Source organism: Varroa destructor, unplaced genomic scaffold (assembly GCF_002443255.2).
Source record: "Varroa destructor unplaced genomic scaffold, Vdes_3.0 BEIS01000003.1, whole genome shotgun sequence".
Classification (NCBI taxonomy): Eukaryota; Metazoa; Arthropoda; class Arachnida; order Mesostigmata; family Varroidae; genus Varroa; species Varroa destructor.
The window spans coordinates 31,314,424-31,334,631 of record NW_019211456.1 but is presented as its reverse complement, the minus strand read 5'-3'; the positions used below and the strand labels follow the sequence as shown (position 1 = coordinate 31,334,631).

General features: G+C 41.7%; 2 protein-coding genes across 13 annotated transcripts in view; one reads left to right on the top strand and one right to left on the bottom strand.

The window, feature by feature from the left end:
• The first annotated feature begins 93 nt into the window (after positions 1–93).
• On the top strand, positions 94–19,154 carry LOC111246252 (PAN2-PAN3 deadenylation complex subunit PAN3-like). 11 transcript variants are annotated; one of them, XM_086985358.1, is made up of 9 exons: positions 94–4,227; positions 5,128–5,545; positions 8,199–8,272; positions 9,877–10,812; positions 12,313–12,611; positions 12,973–13,219; positions 14,199–14,468; positions 14,788–14,919; positions 16,115–19,154. In XM_086985358.1, exons 2-9 carry the CDS (start codon positions 5,320–5,322, stop codon positions 16,850–16,852), a joined length of 2,922 nt encoding a protein of 973 aa, XP_086841484.1. In that variant the 5' UTR covers positions 94–4,227; positions 5,128–5,319; the 3' UTR covers positions 16,853–19,154. The 11 variants fall into 11 exon arrangements, with proteins under 11 accessions (XP_086841484.1, XP_086841482.1, XP_086841483.1 ...); XM_086985356.1 differs by having other exon boundaries at positions 5,012–5,545; XM_086985357.1 differs by having other exon boundaries at positions 4,602–5,545.
• The window catches only part of LOC111246257 (uncharacterized), a 28,350-nt gene continuing 22,266 nt past the window's right edge, over positions 14,125–20,208 (bottom strand). Inside the window, exon 7 of one of the 2 annotated variants that reach the window (XR_015325012.1) lies at positions 14,125–15,649. The gene's annotated coding sequence lies outside the window, so the exon portion shown is untranslated. Of the gene's footprint in view, positions 15,650–19,104; positions 20,104–20,208 lie in introns of those variants that run through there. The other variant, XR_015325013.1, reaches the window with a different exon arrangement.

The window sequence follows — 20,208 nt, the reverse complement described above, 5'->3', positions numbered from 1 at the left end:
GCCGTACACTGCTGCATATTTACTCTTAAAATAAACACCACCAGCAAGATCATCAATAGCGGCCACTGCTGTATCTCTTGTGTAGAGTAGTAGCAGAAATAGAAACAAAAAGCAAATGGACTGAGCTCTCTACACAGAGCTCGTTTTCTCCAGTACTTATGGTGGCGGCAGTACTATAAATCAACGATTTCTGGACAGAATAGACGGGCTGGCTAACGAAAGGAACAAAAACAAGAAAGAGAAGATGAGTTCATTGCTGCTCTATGGGCCATTATATTATCGTCATTTCCATTAGGCAGTCTACGTGAGTGGTCGCGATGTTACCGATGATGTCGGCGTGATAGCGACATTACGACTCACTAATGTGTCGTCTGTCTGCCTTCTGATTAGCGGGCGAGCGGTGCGTTCTTGCCTTTCTGTTGTTTGCAGAGATCGGCTGGTCGCTGGCATCAGCAGCGATAGAGGTTGCGACTGACACTAGCCGTCGCTACTGTCGGTCCGTGAGTCTGTTTGTTTCGGATTGGTTTTCGTCGTCGTCGTCGTCGTCGTCGCCGCCGCCGCCGTCGTCATCGTCGTCGTCGTCATCGCCGCCGCCGCCGCCGTTGTTGTTGTTTGTACGCATAGGCAGCAACGCGGCTGCTGCCCCCGCCGCTGCCGCTACCTATATCGCAGAAAAGCAGTTGGCTGGGTGACTCACTAGTTCGCCGGACCGACAAGACACAGACTTCGTTAACGAATAGAACAGCGTGACTGAAAACGAACACTACTCGCATTAGTACAACTATAGTTTTTACTGACACTGTTGGGCTGTTAGCGGGGGCGTCCACCGACTGCCTGCTACCCCTCGGCTAGAGTATAGCAATAGCATAACAACAACAGAACAACAAAGCCTGCGGCGGCTGCCGCTGCTGCTGCTGCTGCCGTTATCATCTCTGTTCAGGCGCTGTCCTTTCGTTTGCTCGGTTTCGCTCAGATTTTCGCGGGTGTTCGTATCTTTTCAGTCCGTCGCAGCAGCAGCAGTCGTCTGCGGTCGCCGCCGCCGTCGCGCTACAACAGCCTGCAAATAGACAACGGCTAGCTAGCCAACAACGGCAATAGCAAACCAGCCTCCCCTATTGTTGAATGCGATTTTTGTTGTTCGTTTACTGAATACCTGCGGACGGTGACTGTTGTGTGGGTGCGTGATCGTTTCTTTGCTGTTGTTGCTATTGTTAACGACAAAGATCATCAACAACAACACACACCGGCAGCGGCAACATCAGGAGGAACACCACTGATCAACAACGATTGCTGTCATAGTAATCAAGTTTATCTATCTGTATAGTATATTTATATAATATTGTGTATGTATTGTGATACACTGTCATTGGTAGGGCGAGACGGGAGAGTTAACCTGTCGCTGCCGCCTTCGTTGTGACAGCGTCGACGAACGTAATTGGCGTAATTTGTAGTTCAGCTCAGCATAGTTGTCCTGACCAAGTAAGCAGCAGTGCGTAAGTGAGTGACGGCAATAGACGCGGCAGCAACAGGGTTTTTGTTCTGTACAGGCCTCGATTGGCTAGGACGTCCCCCAGTGCCGTTGCTGATGTTATTGGCGGTAGTGCCGTTGTTGTTAATGTGTTTTTTATCATCGCAGAAGGAAAAAATGATTTCCTAGACGAGCTTAAAGCCTAACCACAACAAAAGGGGCAAAACAGTGGTCCTGGCAAACCATCAGGATTTTGTAGTAGCGTCGTATGAAAACCAGACAACACATTAATACAATCCGACGATTTGAATGCTCTTGTTGAGGTTATGATTAAATGCCTACAAAACGATAATACTGCGACACGGTTGTTTTCCAACCAGCTAACAGCGTTAAAGGGGCAACTGGGGCGGGAGCAACAGTAAACAGTGACTGGGGCCAACAAAAGGGTCAGCTTTCGTCTTTTGTCGTGTTATTGAGCTGTTCATTACGTGTTGTGTGCGATACGTGTAACGTAAGACTGCCGGCCAAGTTGAAAAGTCTGGGTGTGTGCGTCGTATAAGAAATCAAGAAAAAATAAGCCTGGGTGGAAAAGGAAGTCTGACGATTTGTCTCGCAGCGCTATACATGTCTGATTGGATGCGCTATGTCGACCGGTGATATCGACCAATGTGCTTACTAAGTTTCGTAACAGCTATCGCTGTGAGTAGGTCGTGTTTACGTGCATGTTGGTCTCGCATGTCATACGTGTCGAGAGGATACAGAAGCAGCGCATAGCAAGAAAAATAAATTAGCGGAAGAGCCGGAGCGTCGTGAACAACGCCGACAAGAGGGCATTACTGGAAAGGCACGGCTTATTTCCGATACGATCAAACTGAAGATCATAGAATCGTCTTCAGAATGCGATATGGACTTTGTAATTTTGCGCCATTTAGCTAACAATAACAACTGGAAAAAACGGGTGAAATAACATTATTGAGGGATCGAGGGCACTCAGCGACGGAGATTATTGGCGTTATAAGGAAAAATTGATTTGCGTATGTGAACGCATCCTGCAAGTTAAAGCCATCTACGACGGCGACACGATGACTACTAATAATATCGAAAAGTTTATTTAATACATGGCACACGGGAACTAATAATAATAACAGTAATAATGAAAGTAACTAAATAACTTGAATATGAACATTTAAGGGCAACATCAGGAATATCCGTGGTAGTTGACGAAAGCAGTCCCAACAGCAACAGCCAAAGGCGCCTGCGAAAAGCACCTACGAAAAATGTAGTCACGCGGCTCTTCCTTAACACTCGATCGTCATTAGCGACTATTATCTTGCTGCTCAATGCTATAGTTTGCGTGTGACTTTCTTTCTCCCCATCCTCTCGTGCAGGCGAGAGTGATTCTACGTTATTATTATCGTCGACCTTATCGTAATAGCGATCATCAGCATCAGCGCGATTGTTCCTGCCGCGTCAAGGCAAATAACGACGGCGTCAAACGCAACAAGAAGAACAACATAACCGAGAGCAATGTGAGCTACGAACGCATCCGACATCCGCTATTGCGCTAATTCCGTAAACACGCACTCTGAAAAAGCAGTCAGCAAGCCGACAACGCGTAGAAAAAATAGACCTCACCTTCCTTGCCGCGCGGGCAGATGACACAGAAGCCGGATAACGTCGTACCCACGTATCCACCAATATCAGCACCTTTACTCCAACCGGATCCACAGTTGCTGGTGCTATCAGCAGCGTCTCCGTTCAGAAGAGAATAGACTGAACTTCGGCCATATTTCGCCTCCGATCTCTCTCTGCCCCCACGAGTGATCCTGTCGGGTCGCTGTCCAATCCCCTGTATTGTTTGTTGTCCGGTTCGTGTCCGGTACCCGTGGCCAGCTTTACCGGCGAGTCGCTGCTTGCCGAAACTCATCCCAGTCTGCAACCGTAGCTTCGGAGACAACCCTGACGTCTACTACCCCATCAAGCAGACGGACGGACAGCCGCGACGACTGGCTGGTGAAGTCGAAAACGTCTGCGGTGACGCCGACACCGATGCTCTTGCCGCTGAAGCTAAACCCAACAACCGACTTGATATCGCTAACAGCGGGCCGTTCGGACACCAGCGAGTGTCGATACTCGAATTATCTTCGCCATGATTTCGAGCAGCAGGCTGTGAAGTTCGTACTAGCACGACGAGAGACAGTGCTAAGTGAGCAGTGTTACCGCATTCCACGGTAGAACTAGGGATATAACGGGATGATTATGTTTCGCCCTATAGTGTCAATCTCGGCAATGTTTGGAATCGTTTCTTGAGCTAGGTGTCAGGGGTCGCGTACTTCATCAGTTAATAACTGGTGGTACGACTATCAGAACAGTAGTGATATACTTTGTTGTCAATTAGTACATACGATATATGGTGTACCTACGGGATGTGAGAAGACAAACGGTAGCAGTAGCAACATTAATAACAATAACGACAATAGACATTTGGAAGAGAATGACAAACGTTGGCTGAAGCCGCCTAGGTTAAAAGAAGCGATCGGTCCACGTTATCAAATTTGCTACGTACATGTTAAATTAAAAAGAATCTAGTTTTTATAGGATTGGTAGTGAGTTGGTGTCAGTTAGTATTTGCGACGGAGTAATCACATCAATACGAGAAGACCGCGGCCGGCGCGGGGAAGTGTCAGTTCTGCGCTGTGATTCAATAAGTTAATCCGATCAGAGAGAGAGCGGCGGTCAAACTGAAAACTCAATGTCAAGTAAGGGCACTTTTTTCATTTATATCTGAAGAGTGTGATGAATGATTAGTGGCCGCCTTAAACTTCCCCACCTCATAAATAATTCTATGTTTGGCGATCACGATTGTTGATATTGTTTTAATTGTGGCAGCACTCAGGTGACTGCAGGTGAGAGGAAACTGCGTTAAAATTCTACATTGAAAATATATAGAGAAATAGAAAACGATTGTGAGTGAGATAACTAGAAATATCAAAAGTAACTTCATCCTTAAACGAAAGTGACATCCAGCCAGAAGTAGCAAACCATCTGCTCGAGAAAGTTTACGCAGATAAAAGGATTATTATGCGAAAGGCAGCAATTGTCACAAAACCTAAAAAACCTGTTTACTGTACAGACGCTGTCTCGACCTCAATTCAAGTCTGGTGATCTCACTTGTGCCTGTTCTAACAATTAGACAACCTTTCCGTTTAACTCTGGCGGCAAACGGAACTGGTGTGCTAACAGTAAAAACACGTTGGCGTCGTTGCAGCTGACGTCAACGGCAACCACAGTCACTGTTGCAACTTGAAAATATTAATCAACAGTGTCATCATTATAGCCAGTACAAATAACAGCTACTTCTCGCTCGATGATAGTAGTTTTCAACTGGACCTGCCCTGCCACCTGAGCTTGGAACCTGTTCGAAGACCTGCAAGCATTATCTAATTATACCATTTTGCTGTAATAGAAGCATGCGAAAAAAGGGTCTGGCTTGCAAATTCTAGCAGATATTAAAGAGTGTCTATTTTTATTGGATGGTGTTAGTGTGACGTCCGTTGTGGTAGTGTCATACCGTGAGCGTCCCCTACGTTAAGACGTGAAAGGAAAGAAGTATAGAAAACGAAGAAGTAAACGCAAACGTCCGTGTGTAAATCTTTTAGAGGGTGGAACAGAAGGTGGCGTGTCAGCAAGCACAACGCCGGGGTAGCAAAACTCACCAACTCGATTATTACTACTACGCAAAGGCCGTCGTTGTCAACAATACTGTAGCCATACTTATCGTTTCTGCTAGTGGTCGTGCTATTGTGTATCCCTCCCGCTGTGTTGAAGTCCGCCACTGAGTCGCCGATGTGATGAGCAGCAAGTCGACGGCCGTGTGCCGCTATTTCGCCTCGGGAGGCACCTGCTTCTACGGCAACGAGTGCCAATTCATTCATGGAACCCCCGACCGAATTTCCAATAAACAACAACAACAACAACATGGGCCGCCACATCAGCCTCCACCGCCTCACTCGCAGCAACAGCATTCCCAGCACCATTCGTCACCCCATCAGCAGCCGAATCAAGGCAGCAACAATGGTGAGTCAATAGTGACGAGCAGTCGATCAAACGGACTAAGAGGTCACTGAACACTTCTTACGCCTGGTACGAAGGGTCGTTCTTGTGCTGTCTTAGTGGTAAGGGTTTGTCTACCATTAAGCATAGGGACATGTGAGCTGGGGTTTACGTACGAAACCTAAAGGTTGGCTGTGTGAAGCAATGGTTGAGGGCGGTACGGTGCGTAAAATATTCGTTTATTGGTATGGGTGACCTGGGTACCTTAAGAAACTGTCAGGATTTCAGGTGGTAAGGCGCGGTCAAATTCTTGTTTAATGTAGCGTCAACTTTCATCAATAACATTATAATTTCCATATTGTCCCCGTAGCAGCTTAAAAGAGAGCGGCAACAGTTTTAGACAGAAAGAATTGTGTTTGGAAGGTTTGGAAGTTACGTATTGTGTTAATAGGTTGTTATTTGAATGGAAATGCAGTTAGTTCTAACAAAGTTCCCAACGATACATTTTATGTACATTCATCAGTATGGTGTTCTTCGCTTTGGTCATCTCTACACAGGCTTTCGTTATTTTTGTTGCCAACGGTGGGCTACGGTGCTGCCCAGAGTTGTCCGAATTTCTGTCGACGTTTTTTTGGCGGATGCCTATTTCCATTTCGCCGGGGACGCGGCTGCTGCTGTTGTCTAACAGAGACTTGGACTGCTGATGCCGTAGCGAGTAGAATGGATCTTCTATCCACCCACGGTTCGGTGACCGCTTATGTGGCTTGTTGAAGGAGGCCAAGTCCATCGCACATTGGACATGGTCGCCACATAGACAGCAACAGCATGCCGACGAAGACATCGGCAACACTGTTTCCTTAATGTAGAGTGCTCACCTCGGAATTTTCCGAAGGCAACAGCACCTGTGTCTATGTGATACAACATTAGCAACAAGAGACAGTAAGCACAATTGATGATGCCAGTAATGGGCTCTAGAACAGAGCAATAAGCCGCAGACCAATGGCCAACAAGTTTACCTAAAGCTGACCACTAAATGGTACAAAGTTCTAATAGGGTGTGCCCTTCCCATGGCTGGTACAAGTGACGTCATTGGTGAGTTGTTGCGAAGTCCGGCGAACAAAGTGCTCGCTATCTGCTGCTGCTGCTGCTGCTGAACGGGTAGTTATCCAAGAACAATAGAAAACGGTAAAGGATCAGAAAAAAGAAAAATAGGGTGAAGGCGCGAAATGCTCTTAACAGTTTTAGAGCCACAAACCTTAGATGCTTACAGGTGACAGCACTGATTGCTTTTTATTCGGTGTTTTTATAATTATGTCTGTTTTCACTGCACGTAAGATGTATTCATTGATGAACCGAACTGGAACACATCTCCTTTTTTGTATTATAATAATACGGTAGTAATATATATATATATCCGAACGATGTCTCATGATAGCTTTCAGCGGTGCTCAACAACCTTAGCTAGGTTCAAATATTAGTTTTAATGTTAGAAAGGAAATAAGACCGTTCCAAGGGCAAGCTGGCGAAGACTTATCAATGGTTGGGTAGGAAATTAAGGTAGGGTTTAACTCGTTCTCATCAGGATTAAGAGAAAGACAGGTTAGTATTATCTGATTCAACTTTATCATGATTCTCTCAAAACGTTTAGTCTGAACGATATGGCGGTTTAGATCATAATACTCTAGCGTCGGAGAATGTTACTGGGTTGAGCTGTGCTGTCTGTTCTATTGAAATATGTGAGCAGAAAATATCAATATAAGTATACGTGTGTATTATTTGAAGTAATACTCGACCATTAAATTGACACGGCGGCAGTTTAAACACACTTATAACACAGTCTACTTTCTTAAAGGCTTTTTTTAATATCATCTGTATATTAATGCCCGTGCAGCATACGATGATAACGCCTACGGAAATTCGAGTTGTGATATGTATAAATACAGTTTGTTGTTTCGACGACAGCCTTTTGCTTCAGTACGGTTCACGTGACCTTTTCATAGCGAATTGACATTATAGGTTAGTCGATCGTTATTGAGCTGAAGGCTGTGTCATTCTACGACCAGTTACACACATTCTATTATGTGCTCGTTTATAAAACGATTATTTGTTTATTTTCTTTTCTTTTCTCTATTTATTCAACGCCGAAATCGTATGGTCGATACAGAACATTTATATTGAATGGTGTTTCCTATTTACATATTATATTGCACATTATCGTTGTGTATGAGAGTCATTTAATTTACCACATTGTCCAAATGGATTATTTTTTAGCGACGTTTCTGATAGCGTCGAGGCTTTAAGTGAAATGTCTACAGATTGAAATTATCAAAGGAGATCTTAACATGAAAATATATTGGCGTATACATATAAGTAGATTTTTCGCGGTGTTGCTTTATTTAGCTTTTGCTGAATAAAAATACAAAACCTTCATATGACACGGTTTTAAAGAAATCCGTAAAATTATAGTTTAAGGTTAAAGTCGTATTCGCAATTAATGAGCAGTTTATAAAGTATGTAAATAGAGTAGACGCGCACTTGCAATGCATTCATTTTGACACTCTTCTAAAGAAAACCATTTGTCTAGAATACTAACAAGTAAAAAAAGTGATACATTTAAGTATTCTCACGTCTGGCTAACAGCTGATGATTTTTCTATCGTTCGTCAATTGTGCCACAGATTCCCTGCTATCGGAGGAGGTTCTGTTCACAGGCTACGATTTGCCCGCGGAATCCAAGCTCAGTTCTTACATCGTAAGTGTTGCTTTCGTAATGTTACACTCTTCGGAAATGCAATATTGTCTTGCCGTTAACTGATATATTTCTTATTCCATATTCTTTCTATACAGTTTTATTATTCGTACCCGTGCACTTTTCCTCCTTATTGTGTTCGTTTAATTTGTTGTATAACTTACTGTAACCGATGTTTTGTAATGAGATTTCCATGAATGATCTACATACAAATACCTTCATAACCTGCTTTTAATGACATTATTTTCTAAAGTGTCCTGTACGGGCTTTTCCGTTGCTGTTACCGAAAACGGTACAATGCTCCACCATGCCGAAGCCCCCCGACAAAGGTGCGATAACAGTACGATATCTTCATTCTGTATTACATTCATTGTCCTATTAAGGTGGTGCTTAAGAATTGCACGTGGATGTGCTGTCCAATGGTTGTGCCTCCAACGTAGACATGATAACGATCACTGGAAAGCGTCAAGCTCGAAAAACATGTCGATAACGATTCCCTAGGATCCTTGGGTCATTTTAAAAAAATGGCAGCACCGTACAGCACAAAAAATCATATGTATCTTCGTCTACTTTGTTCAGGTTAAAAATCGACAGATAGAGTTGTTAGCGGCTCTTTTAAAATAGTGGTGGCAGCATTAGCCACGCGACAGATGGGACGCATGCATGAAACTCAAATTTAAATTGTCATTCAAATCTAGGTCCATCTCTTGGAACCGAGTACAGACTGAACGCACATTCTCCTTATATGTACTATTAGTTCATGTTCATTGAGTCATTGATGAACTCGATTTACTCGTCACTTAGATGCGTAGCGCACGTAGCACCTGAACTCTCCTGGTTCACACGTAGCATAGAAAATTAGATTCCACAGTCGTTAGCTATTAGTTGTACTGCTTTGAAAAATGTACGCCCAACAACGCTGCAGGTAGTTGTTAATAAGATAAACTTCAAAGCTAATATTTTGAGACTCATATGTCTTACGGTCATTGGCACAACTGTGGCAGGTCTACCTGATCTAATGATCCTTAGCACCCGTCACCCAAATAATGGCTGCAATGATGACTGTGCGATCAACACTACAATGGCGTAACCTGTTTACCAGTTAGATCGTGTTATTATTAGTATATATACTGCCATTATTTAGATACTTGATAAAAATCTTGAATCGATTATTACAATTGAATGATGTTCCCAGGAGCAGTCTGTGGCTTCCTTTCAGAGGTGGCTCATTTGAACCAATGTATCTGTTTCTACTTGTTTTGGATAGCTAAATTGCAACACGCGATTTATTGGTAACGCTGTACATGGTACTTGGTCTTATCGGCAGCTGTTTGTTTTGTCCTGTACGTTATCATCTGAGGGCAACTGTACTTGCGACATTCTCCATTTCGGCTTTTTCAGATCAGGAAAACATCTACTGCATCATTAATTAATAAAGAGACAGTGTCCCTACTGCAGTTGAATGAGCATATGTAGTTGTGTGCGTGAAAGAAAGTGTTGTGAATCTGTGTTTTTTTAGTCTGCGTATATGTTCGTGTGAATGAGCTTGTTTCTATTCAACACAAATCGGCAGAGGAAATTATTTGCTAAGATCAGCCTTGTTGCAGGCGCCTGTCCAAGTCAGTCAAGTTGGTCAAGTTGCTCCTCCAGGCTATGCCCCTGGAAACTTCCAAGTGGCTCAGTTCTACCCAAGTGGCCAAATGGCAAATTTTATTTCTCCCCCTCCATCTGCTTTGCCCCTACCACCACCACCGTCGGCATCGGCACCGCCGGCGTCGTTACCACCTCAATTAGTGCCGCCTTCATCACAAGTTTTGCCACCACAGCCAGGTCTTCGTGAGCAAGTTTCCTCTGTAACAGCGTACCAAATGCAGGCTGTCCCTCATGCTGTTTACGTTCCAAGTGGCTCCTCTAATCTGTACCAACCACAGCAACCAGAGGGTCTAACGCCAGTTGTGAGGAACCCCGCTAGTGAATATTATTACCCCATTCCTTCGGGTCCAACTCCCTCTCGGACTCCGTTTCTTGTTACTGAAGCTGGTTTACAGAGGTTGGCTCCCTTGCAATTAGAGTATCGTCCTATATTGCAGTGTCCGGTGCAAACAACACGCTCGCCAATGCGCGCCGCGTCCGTGGTCAGCGACGTGCCACACTCGGCGATGGGGTATCGAGCCGATGCGTCGATAGTTAATTCTAACGCCGGCTTTTTACGGCCGCTCCAGGCGACGCGAATGCCTAAGGAGGCTCCGTTGGCCACGTCGCTATCGAACCTCTCCATGCAAGACGTCAACGCTCAGGAGTTCGTGCCGGTTTCATCAAGAGGCAGTTCGTCGAGTCTAAACAATGTCTCTAGCCAGCCTATGACACACTCATTGAGTGCGCCCATTGGCGCATTCAGCAAAAGTGGTCCCGCTGGACACCTATTAAGGGATCGGGATAGCCCTGACAATTCGCCAGTGATTGCCCGCAGGTCATACATAAGGAATCCTTCGCCACTAACCGTCAACGGAGGGGAATATGCTACTCCCACGGGCATGTATCAAGTACGTGTATCTAGATTTCACCTATTACTGTGATATATGATTATAAGTTTTTATTTGCGTTTCTAAGCAGTACAAAAAAATTCCATTAACACAGGATTGATAAGGGCCATTAGGAATAAATATTCTATAAAGGCATCTTTTTAGATGCTTTTATAGTTGTTCTTTGCGAAAGTTAAAAGGAGTGAAGTTAATGATGGGTATAAATTACTCCTTTTCCATCTCATTCAATAGGATAACGTAATTAGTTCGGGTAAAACTACATAAAAATTGATTATACAATGGGGAACCACGTTAATGAGACGTCTGGCTAGGTCGGCCTCATTCGACGAAGGTTTTTTAATTTAGGGTCTATTCTTCATAGCCAGTCCTCAGTGAAAACCTTTCTTAAAGAGCGTAGAAGAAATACTTGTGTCTTTTCTGTTATGCGTTATGTATACATTATTACACAGTACGCCGTCTTCTATATTCTCTACTAGATATATTATAGTTAAACCATAGTAGACAGTATAGTTTTGCAATTAAAACATACTTGAATAATTTGAATACGACAGCTATTCTTGCCTGGCTAAAAGCTACTTCTATCAGAAATTTGAACGCCTGAGGCGCAATGCCGCTTTGGACGAGTGTAGAACCGATCCCACTTTTTTGTCGGAGACTATATGTGTCTTGAGTAGACACTTTCTTCTATTCTTGGAATATGTTTTGTAATGCATATCTCTGACGTTATTCTAGTAGTCTAAAAAAATCTGTCTGTTATTTTATGATTCATTTACATTTCGTTTTACAGAAAAAATTGGAAATATTCTCTAGGAACTGACTGATGACATCTATAACGGTAGATTTTTTTAATATTAATGATATTGCGAAACAACAATCCGTTACTTCTCTGAAATTCAAATTATCTATGGGTCGAGCTGTTCATTTGTCTTTACTCACTGTATGACGCAGTTTGCGAAATTCAGGCCGTTTGCACCCGTATGAAACTGCACTGCAGCGCCACAATAGGCAAGATTTTATTTGGTCGCGGAGAAAAATCTATGTGCACGAAATATCCGCATACAATCAGAGGAATTTCATTTAGACGCCATTAAAGAAAAGCATAACATAGGAATTACACCCCCTGTTAAGCTATGGCAATGTTAATTTAAGCCTCGGGATTTTACCTATTAGAGCGATGTGTCAAATAAATAAAATTTCGAACAAATACTGTCACGTTACAAGAATGTAGAGGTTTTTTCTGGCTAAAATATATTACTCTACTTTTCGTAATTTGATCTTAATTCAATTTAGCCTTCGTATGTTTCTTTGCCGAGAAAGATCATCAACATATTAAAGCAGTGTATGCTTTTTAACGTGCAGACGAGCAAGTTGTATGATAGCTAGAGATCATGTCGTTATTCTTATACTATTCAGCATGCTGTACTGTTACGTCTTAATCAGCAGTAATTTTCTTAAAGTAGACATGCTGCTTGATGCTAATTTATGTTGTGTTTCCTGCAGGAATCTTTGGGAGGTACAACCTACTTCTACCAACCGGCTGGCGGTAACGGAGATGAAAACGGAGGTGAATCAACTGCACTTGGGGTAACACCAGACACGGCTGTCGCGGAAATGACTACTGCAGCTACTGGGGGTCTGGCTACTGCAAGTGGAGTACCAATTGCATCAGCCCCTGAAATGATACCTCCCGCGTTTCACATGTTTCCCGGTCCGCCCGCCCATGTCGAACATATGAAGCCGAAAGCCAACGCGCCATCATTTTTCATGTCCGATGAACTGCGTCTAGAACTTCTTAGTAGGTGAGATTTCAGAAAATAGTCTGTTGGTTAGCTTTAGCTTGTTTTCAACAGAAGAAGCTAAAAAATATGCCGAAAGCAAAAAAAAAACGCGAAAAGAATTTACATTTTAATTTACCAAAAATACAATACCAATATTGGATTTCTATAATGTCATGGAGCTCGTTCAACGACGGCGACGACCTTAACAGATGGTGGGAGCGATACTTAGATTTGGTTTCAATAAAAGTTAATGTATATGTATAGGACTGATTTGATATTATTATAGTTAAAGATTGTCCATATTGAGGATGCGTTAATCCAGATCTAACTTCATTTCTTATTAACGTTCTCCCAAATGCAAACATACACTCGTGACGTACAGGGCTGCGTTGTTGAACTCACGAGTAAACGCAGAGTTTTTCCCTGATCTTCCACAACATATCGACGCGTATACGAATATTTGCCCGTTAGAGACTCAGGTGAATAAGAGCCACTGTTACGGGTACGTCACCTCGGTGTATAGGGCAACTAACGTTAAAACCGGACTCGTCTACTGTCTACGTAGGATACATGGCTTTCGACTTAGTTCGACGAAGACGATCATTGAAATTATTGATCACTGGAAAAAGGTGAGAAGAATACTTCTTTGAAAAGCGCTTTTATGTGTATTCGTAATGGAATCATTTGACGCAGTTTACCATCGACATGTTCTTGGTTGAATGAGCCTAATACTTGCTGATTTGTTTATATACTTTTATTTATTACTTTATATACTTTATACTTGCTTTTGCTACCTTTTCGGTCACACACAGACATGAGTACTGTGCATGAAAGGGACGGCCTCTCCAGTTTAGATCAATGATCTCTTATAATGTTGGATCCACAACTCTACGCTTTGTATGCGCAGAGATTCTTTTTTAGCTGAACTTTTACGCAAGACAACGACTGCAAAGGTGCTACAACATTAAAATGTGGTAGAGTATCCTAAAGGATAACTCAACGCAATACGGACATTTGCTTGCGTCAGCAAAAATACGTCTTAATTTTAATGTGGATTAGTCAATGTGATCCAGCGCTCTGCTGATAATCACGTAGGTCCTTGAAAATACCTGTGTGATTTCTATGCTGCTTAATTCGATTAAGCTTAGATCAAGGCCGGCAGAGGTTACGAAAACCGAACACCGACAGATGACAAAAATATGATAACGATAAAACTGGGCCCTCATGAAACGTTCAGTAGATGTTTCGTACCCGGTCTACAAATTGTTGTGACGCTAACGAATAGTAATTAATTTAGTTGGTAAGCAAACATTGACACTTTTGATTGAACTGCGAACAAAACATGACTAACTGTTGTGGCAGCTCGTTAACGCTCAAAACATGGCATAGATTATGCTCTATGTAAGAATATCGCTAATATTTGTGTAATTTATTGAAAATATGTAAACCCGCCGGTTTTTTCTTGCTTTCTAAGGTGCTAATTATATTTTGAAACTATGATATTCTGTAAATCAATGAAGACACCAAGTTGCAATATACTTGATACTGTTATATTTGATTTTAATACACAATTGTATTCTTGATTTTATTGTTCTTGTGACTTCTTAGATTCAACATTCAAACCTCGTTCAACTACGGGAATTGTTCACGACGAAAGCGTTTGGCGACAACTCGGTTGTGTTCGTATACGACTTCTTTGCGGGAGCGCAGACAATGAAGCAGGTGTATTTCAACGGGCTGGGGGCCTCGGGAGCAGGAAATGGTAGTGGGGCATCCGGCGCTGCAGGTGGCTACAATACAACGCCTGCAACTCACAACGGCATGGGCCAGCAACAGGCAAAGAACCGAGTCGGTGGCCGCGGCCTTCAGCAACACCCAGTACGAGCCACCTTTAAGAGCTTTATGTTAAAGGCTTCAGGCAATAGGCTTATCAAGTATTCTTCGTAGCCAAATAGTACTGGCACTCAATGACCTTGACACTTTATTTAACCAAACTTCTCCTTTGAGAGAGAACGAAGTTTTTACATCAGGTTATCACTAGTTACGTTTCTCACCGGTTCCAATATTGAATCTCTATTTTATCCATTGTAAAGTTCGTAATGCGTAACTGTTTCAAATGGTTTAAGACATACAGTTGATTAGTAGATTTTTATTTTCGCAGTACTAACTTCTTTTGTTTGCTTTTTTCTCCATTCAGGATGGCTCGCTACGGCAAGGTCACGGTCTTCTACCCGAAAGCCTCATCTGGACATACGTTGTACAACTTAGTTCGGCTTTACGCACCGTTCATGCCGCCAATCTTGCCATCAGATGCCTCGATCCCAGCAAGGTGAACGCACCGTAACTATTTTTATAGTGAAGGTTTCGATTCGCGAAACAGAACAAGGATGATGGAGAGAAGATTGACTATTCTTCGATATCCACATTTGAATAGATTATAATCAATGAGGACTTTTCCCTCAAATGCAGCCTCGATCCGGATAGCACCTCTTCGGTTTTCCACAAAAAGCTTGTAACAGCTCCGGCTGTGTTTCTTCATGCTGTGCTGCACTTAGATTATGAATTGTATCTCATTGTTCTTATCATTCACTTGTTAAACACGTACATTGACAAATCCCAAGCTGACAATTAAAACTCCTTAGCCCGAGAGCCGATTAGTGTGTTATCATTGAGAATATTACGTTCCATCACATCGTGTATCATCTTCGTCAAAGAGGATCATTAGATGTAACCAACAAGGATTTAGAAAAAGCAGATCTATGCAGCTAGCGCATATGGAAGGGGAGTTGGGGATTGCATTGAAATAGCCGATAAAGGTTTCCAGTTTCTGAGGCATTTGACGAATGTTCCATCGTGGTTTTTCAAACTTGTACAAACTTAAAATCAATTGCAAAAACTTAGCTTGAATATGTGCTTAATCCATATACAGTACTGAGTATATCCGGGCGTTGAATGTGTAGCATGATTTTCCTTTATTTATTATTAAGGAAGTGTTATAATACATAGCGATTTAGTTGTCCTTGAGTCTTTCTATTGTTCTGATATATGGCGTTCGTATCCTAAAGAAAACATCGACGCAGGCAAAAAATTAGAGCAAAATTCGATATATTCAGGGACCTAGAAAATCTTAGTATGGTAACTAGACCATTTTCAAGCTCTGCAAAATAACAACCTACGGAATGACAAAACAATAAAAGTTATCAAAGCTACACGCACCAAGCTGGTTTTAACGAGGGTTTTACGTGCAGCTTAGCGCGTTTACCAAAATAACTTTCTTATAGTTAGAATTTATAGTAATAATAATAGCAGATATATCGCAAGCTGCATATTTATTCTACACAACTACATATAAATACACAATAGATTTTTACGCTGTTCATTTTAATATTATATATTTAAATAACTAGTGTTCCCATTTTCATTTGAATTTACTTTTGTTACATTTATGTAGGATTTTTTTGAGCACTAATGAAACTTATTCTGACATGATTTTTCATATACCTCTGCCCCTTGGGGTATTTCAGGTACTGCTAAGCTCGGCGGGTAAGTCCCGCTTACGGCTGAATTGTGCTGCCATTGTAGACGTGATCACATTGGATTCTGCACAAGCTGGCGGCGGAGCTGGAAACCAGCGGACCGCAGCAATGGTACATTGTTATCAGAAAGAAGACCTAGCTCACCTAGGCAGACTTATACTCTGCCTGGCGTGTAATTCGTCCTCTGCGTATCAGTTTGTGGAATCGTCAATGGAGTTGGTGACTAAGAATTATTCATCTGATCTGCGCAATCTGCTTGTGCTACTACTTAGCATGCCGCCACGAGTGTCTTCAATCAACGACGTTATGCCAATGATTGGAGCACGTTTCTACACGCAACTGGACGCTGCGCAAATGCGTGGCGACGTCCTTGAAGCCGAGTTGGCGAAAGAGGTTGATAGTAGCCGCTTGTTCCGCCTACTTGTCAAGCTTGGCGCGATCAACGAACGGCCAGAACTTAATATTGATACGACGTGGAGTGAAACTGGCGACCGTTATATGTTGAAGCTCTTCCGCGACTTTCTTTTCCACCAGTGCACAAAGGAGGGCCAACCCTGGCTAGATATGGCCCATGTTGTGCAGTGCCTAAACAAGCTTGACGCTGGTGTAGAGGACAAAATCTGTCTGGTTTCACGCGACGAACAGAACGTCCTCGTTGTGAGCTACGCCGAATTAAAGCGCTGTATTGAATCGGCATTTCGCGAAATCTATGATAAGATGCAGTAAGCAATGTAAAAACAGAGGAAGGTTGGGTTGAACGGTAGGGTTTAGAAACGAGCTGAGGGACGGTCGACAGAACAAGCACATTAGTTTACGTTTTGTTGCGTATCTCGTATGGGGGAGTTATGTTGCCCCAATAGGTAATGTACTCGTCTAGATGATAATACAAAAGTAGGGGAGTGACAGGTGTGTATTTTGGTGTATTAATAATTTTATTATAATCATTGCGTACATAATAATAACAACAAGCGGGAAAAATGGAAATATAGGAGTGCGTGACAGAGCTTGAAAACTTTGCCTCTTCAGTAATTGGTCCTACGACAGGGACGCGACAGCTGGTCGCAGGCCGTAATAGTTTCTGCAGGGTCTCCGCTTCGCGCTCATTCAAGAGCGATACTGTGTATTTGAAAGAAGGAGGTCCGACATGTTGAATGAATGGCGACTGAGCGAAGACAGGAGTTCGCAAAAGAAGTGGAAGGTCATTTAACTCGGCGTACAAACTACTTACACATATGCGGTTTCTGAGAGACAGGTGAGAGGCGTTTTAGTAATGATAATAGCATAGAATATATATGTATACTAATAGCTCTGTAAATGGAGTATAATATTGAAGATAATAAGACTTTCAATGGTTTGGGTTTTCTTGAAAGATAAAAAAAGACAAAGCAGGAGGCGTAACAAACAACGTACACTTATATAGATACTCATAGTGGATATAGAGTTATTACGAGATTACATGTATACGAAGCATTACGACAAAATTGATGGAATTATTAAAGGTCATCGATGTAGAAGTTGTGGTGAGTGATGATTATAAATACGACGATTTAAGCGGTTACTATAAACAATGATCACCAAAGTAACGGTCGCAGACTCAAAGTTATGTAAAAGCAAACAAAGTCATTGAAGGATGGCAGTGTATAAAAGCGTGTACGTACTTGAAGAACGATATATGGATAATGTGAATTACCTATTGATGATGAGCGGATAAATGGTTAGGTGGGGGAGTGGATAAAACGGTGTCACGAGAAAGTTATCGTGGTCGGAAAAGACATACCTTAAACGTCTGTAAACAACGTTACCGGAATGGGTGTCTAATTGTGTAAGGCAGAAACGAATAAGGATAGAAATAACAAAAATTGAATGTCATTTATTGAACAATTGAGCGCAGAAAATGCAATCAATGTGCCAAGATGTGTGTGTATAATTCATGTGGCGCATCCAGATAAGGTGCAAGGACCTTTTCGACAGATTGCATTTGAAAAGACCAGCACCACACGCCGATTGTGTTCAGCTTATATATATATATATATATATATATATATATATATATATATATATATATATATATATAAAGATGATGGAAAGAAATAAAAAAGCAAAAATTTCGCTCACTGTAGTGCGAACACTATTTGCCGAACTGATTGGCAAATATTTCACTTCTTGTATAGAGGAAAATGGAAGAAATCCGATCCAGGGTAGGGCATAAGGTATTGATACAGGGCGAATTAGTGACCCAAAGAGTTGACCCTATAAAAAAAAGAATGTTGAGAGGATGAACGAGAATCCAATAGAAATATCAATAGTGATAACTAGATAACAGCGATGGCAAAACTACCGATGGTCTTCACCATTCTTATTTTAAAATCTAACATTATGAGGTAAGTTTTTTATTATTGCCGACGGGGCCAATATGTGTTTTATCCCGAGGCAAATGCTGGCACTATGAAAAAAGCACCTGCCAACGCAAAAATTACCGAAAATAGCATGCTAGTATAGTATAGAAAATCAAATGCGAGCGAACGCTTGTCAAGCTTGAAAAAAATGTCTTTATAGAACGACGGACGATGAGACTAAGGCAGGACGACACCACTGGCTATAGGTAGGGGGGATGGAGTAGGTACGTTACAGTAAATTCCGGCAACAACTATCGCAAATAAAGAAAACATAGAGCGATTTTAAATTTTTACTCCGAACGTCGTCTGCTGACATCTGTGTGTGTATGGAGAAACGTTAAATTGTATGTACATGTGTATCATTGTAATATGATTATTGTAGAGATTAAAACAGGTGAGTAAAGGATAATTGCGAGAAATATGGATATAAAGAGGGAAGGTGAAAACGAAATATCGTGGATAAAAAATGATAAAATCGAAAAGTGAAAATGAAAGGAATGAAAAAATTGTCAATAATGTGAGAAACTCAATGTCGGGAATAGGAAAAATACCGCAGAAAATGCAAATGAAGAAACTAGAGGAGACGCGAATAAAGTTTATCTTTTTATTAAATCAGTAAAACAAATAAAGAATGGCATATGTTTTTCCGTCGTTTACCAAGTTGCATGTGGAAGAGACCAATAGGAAAGACGCGTGATTAGATACCGTTTCTTTTTTGTCACTTCTAGAATATGCAGGGTAAGGAAAAAGTCTATTGACGGCTTAAAAAATGCATTTCACAGTTTGGAAGTCTTGATTTTCCATCTGGTAAAATAGTAAGAGGGTAAAATGCAATAAAAGAAAAAACTCTCAAACTGTTAAGTGACTGTGAAAACCTGCATCGTACAATAGCGCTACTAAGCATGGCTATTTACCAAAACATCCAGCTAAGCGGTCGCCATAACTCCGTGGGTAGGATAATGAGATAAAGACGAGCATTTTACTTTGGTCCAAAGATTTCTAGCTTAAAAAAAATAAAACTTAGCATCGCTGCAATACCTAACAAGTGATCATAAAATGAGACATGAAAAGGACCGATATTACAAGTTAGTACTTGAACCTAACAAAACGGCTGAATGACAGACAGGTCTTCAAAAGCAAATAGTATTTGGCACACATATGGACGTAAAAGAATATCGGATATCTTCTGGGTCCAGGCTTGTGGGGTAAAAGATTACTAAGGTTTTGAGACAATTTGTCTTATTTTTTCTTTCCGGCGACTTGTAGATAAAGTTGAGCATTTTATAAGCATAGAGCCGTATAAGAAAGTGCTTGGAATATGATATAAAAGTTGCGCATTTTTTGGTTAAATCACAGCACATTATGTACAAGTTTTATTATCAACAAGTGGCGCTATGTTATATAATATTTTTAAATGCAACAGCAGTTACGTCTATTTTATTTAACTCGATGATAGTCCTTCGTTAGAGATCGATCCGTTCTGCTTTATGGTTAGATGGATCTTGCTAGATTCTATCTAACATCAGCGCTGCTTACAGGTATTTGGAAACCTCAAGAAAAGTAATGATTATAATATTATATCTGCAACAGAAAAAAGTAGTCCCATTCGACAGGCCATTATGATATATTCATAATGCGCTGTTTATCTGAACACGTATATTTTTTGAGCTCGGTTGAATGAACTGT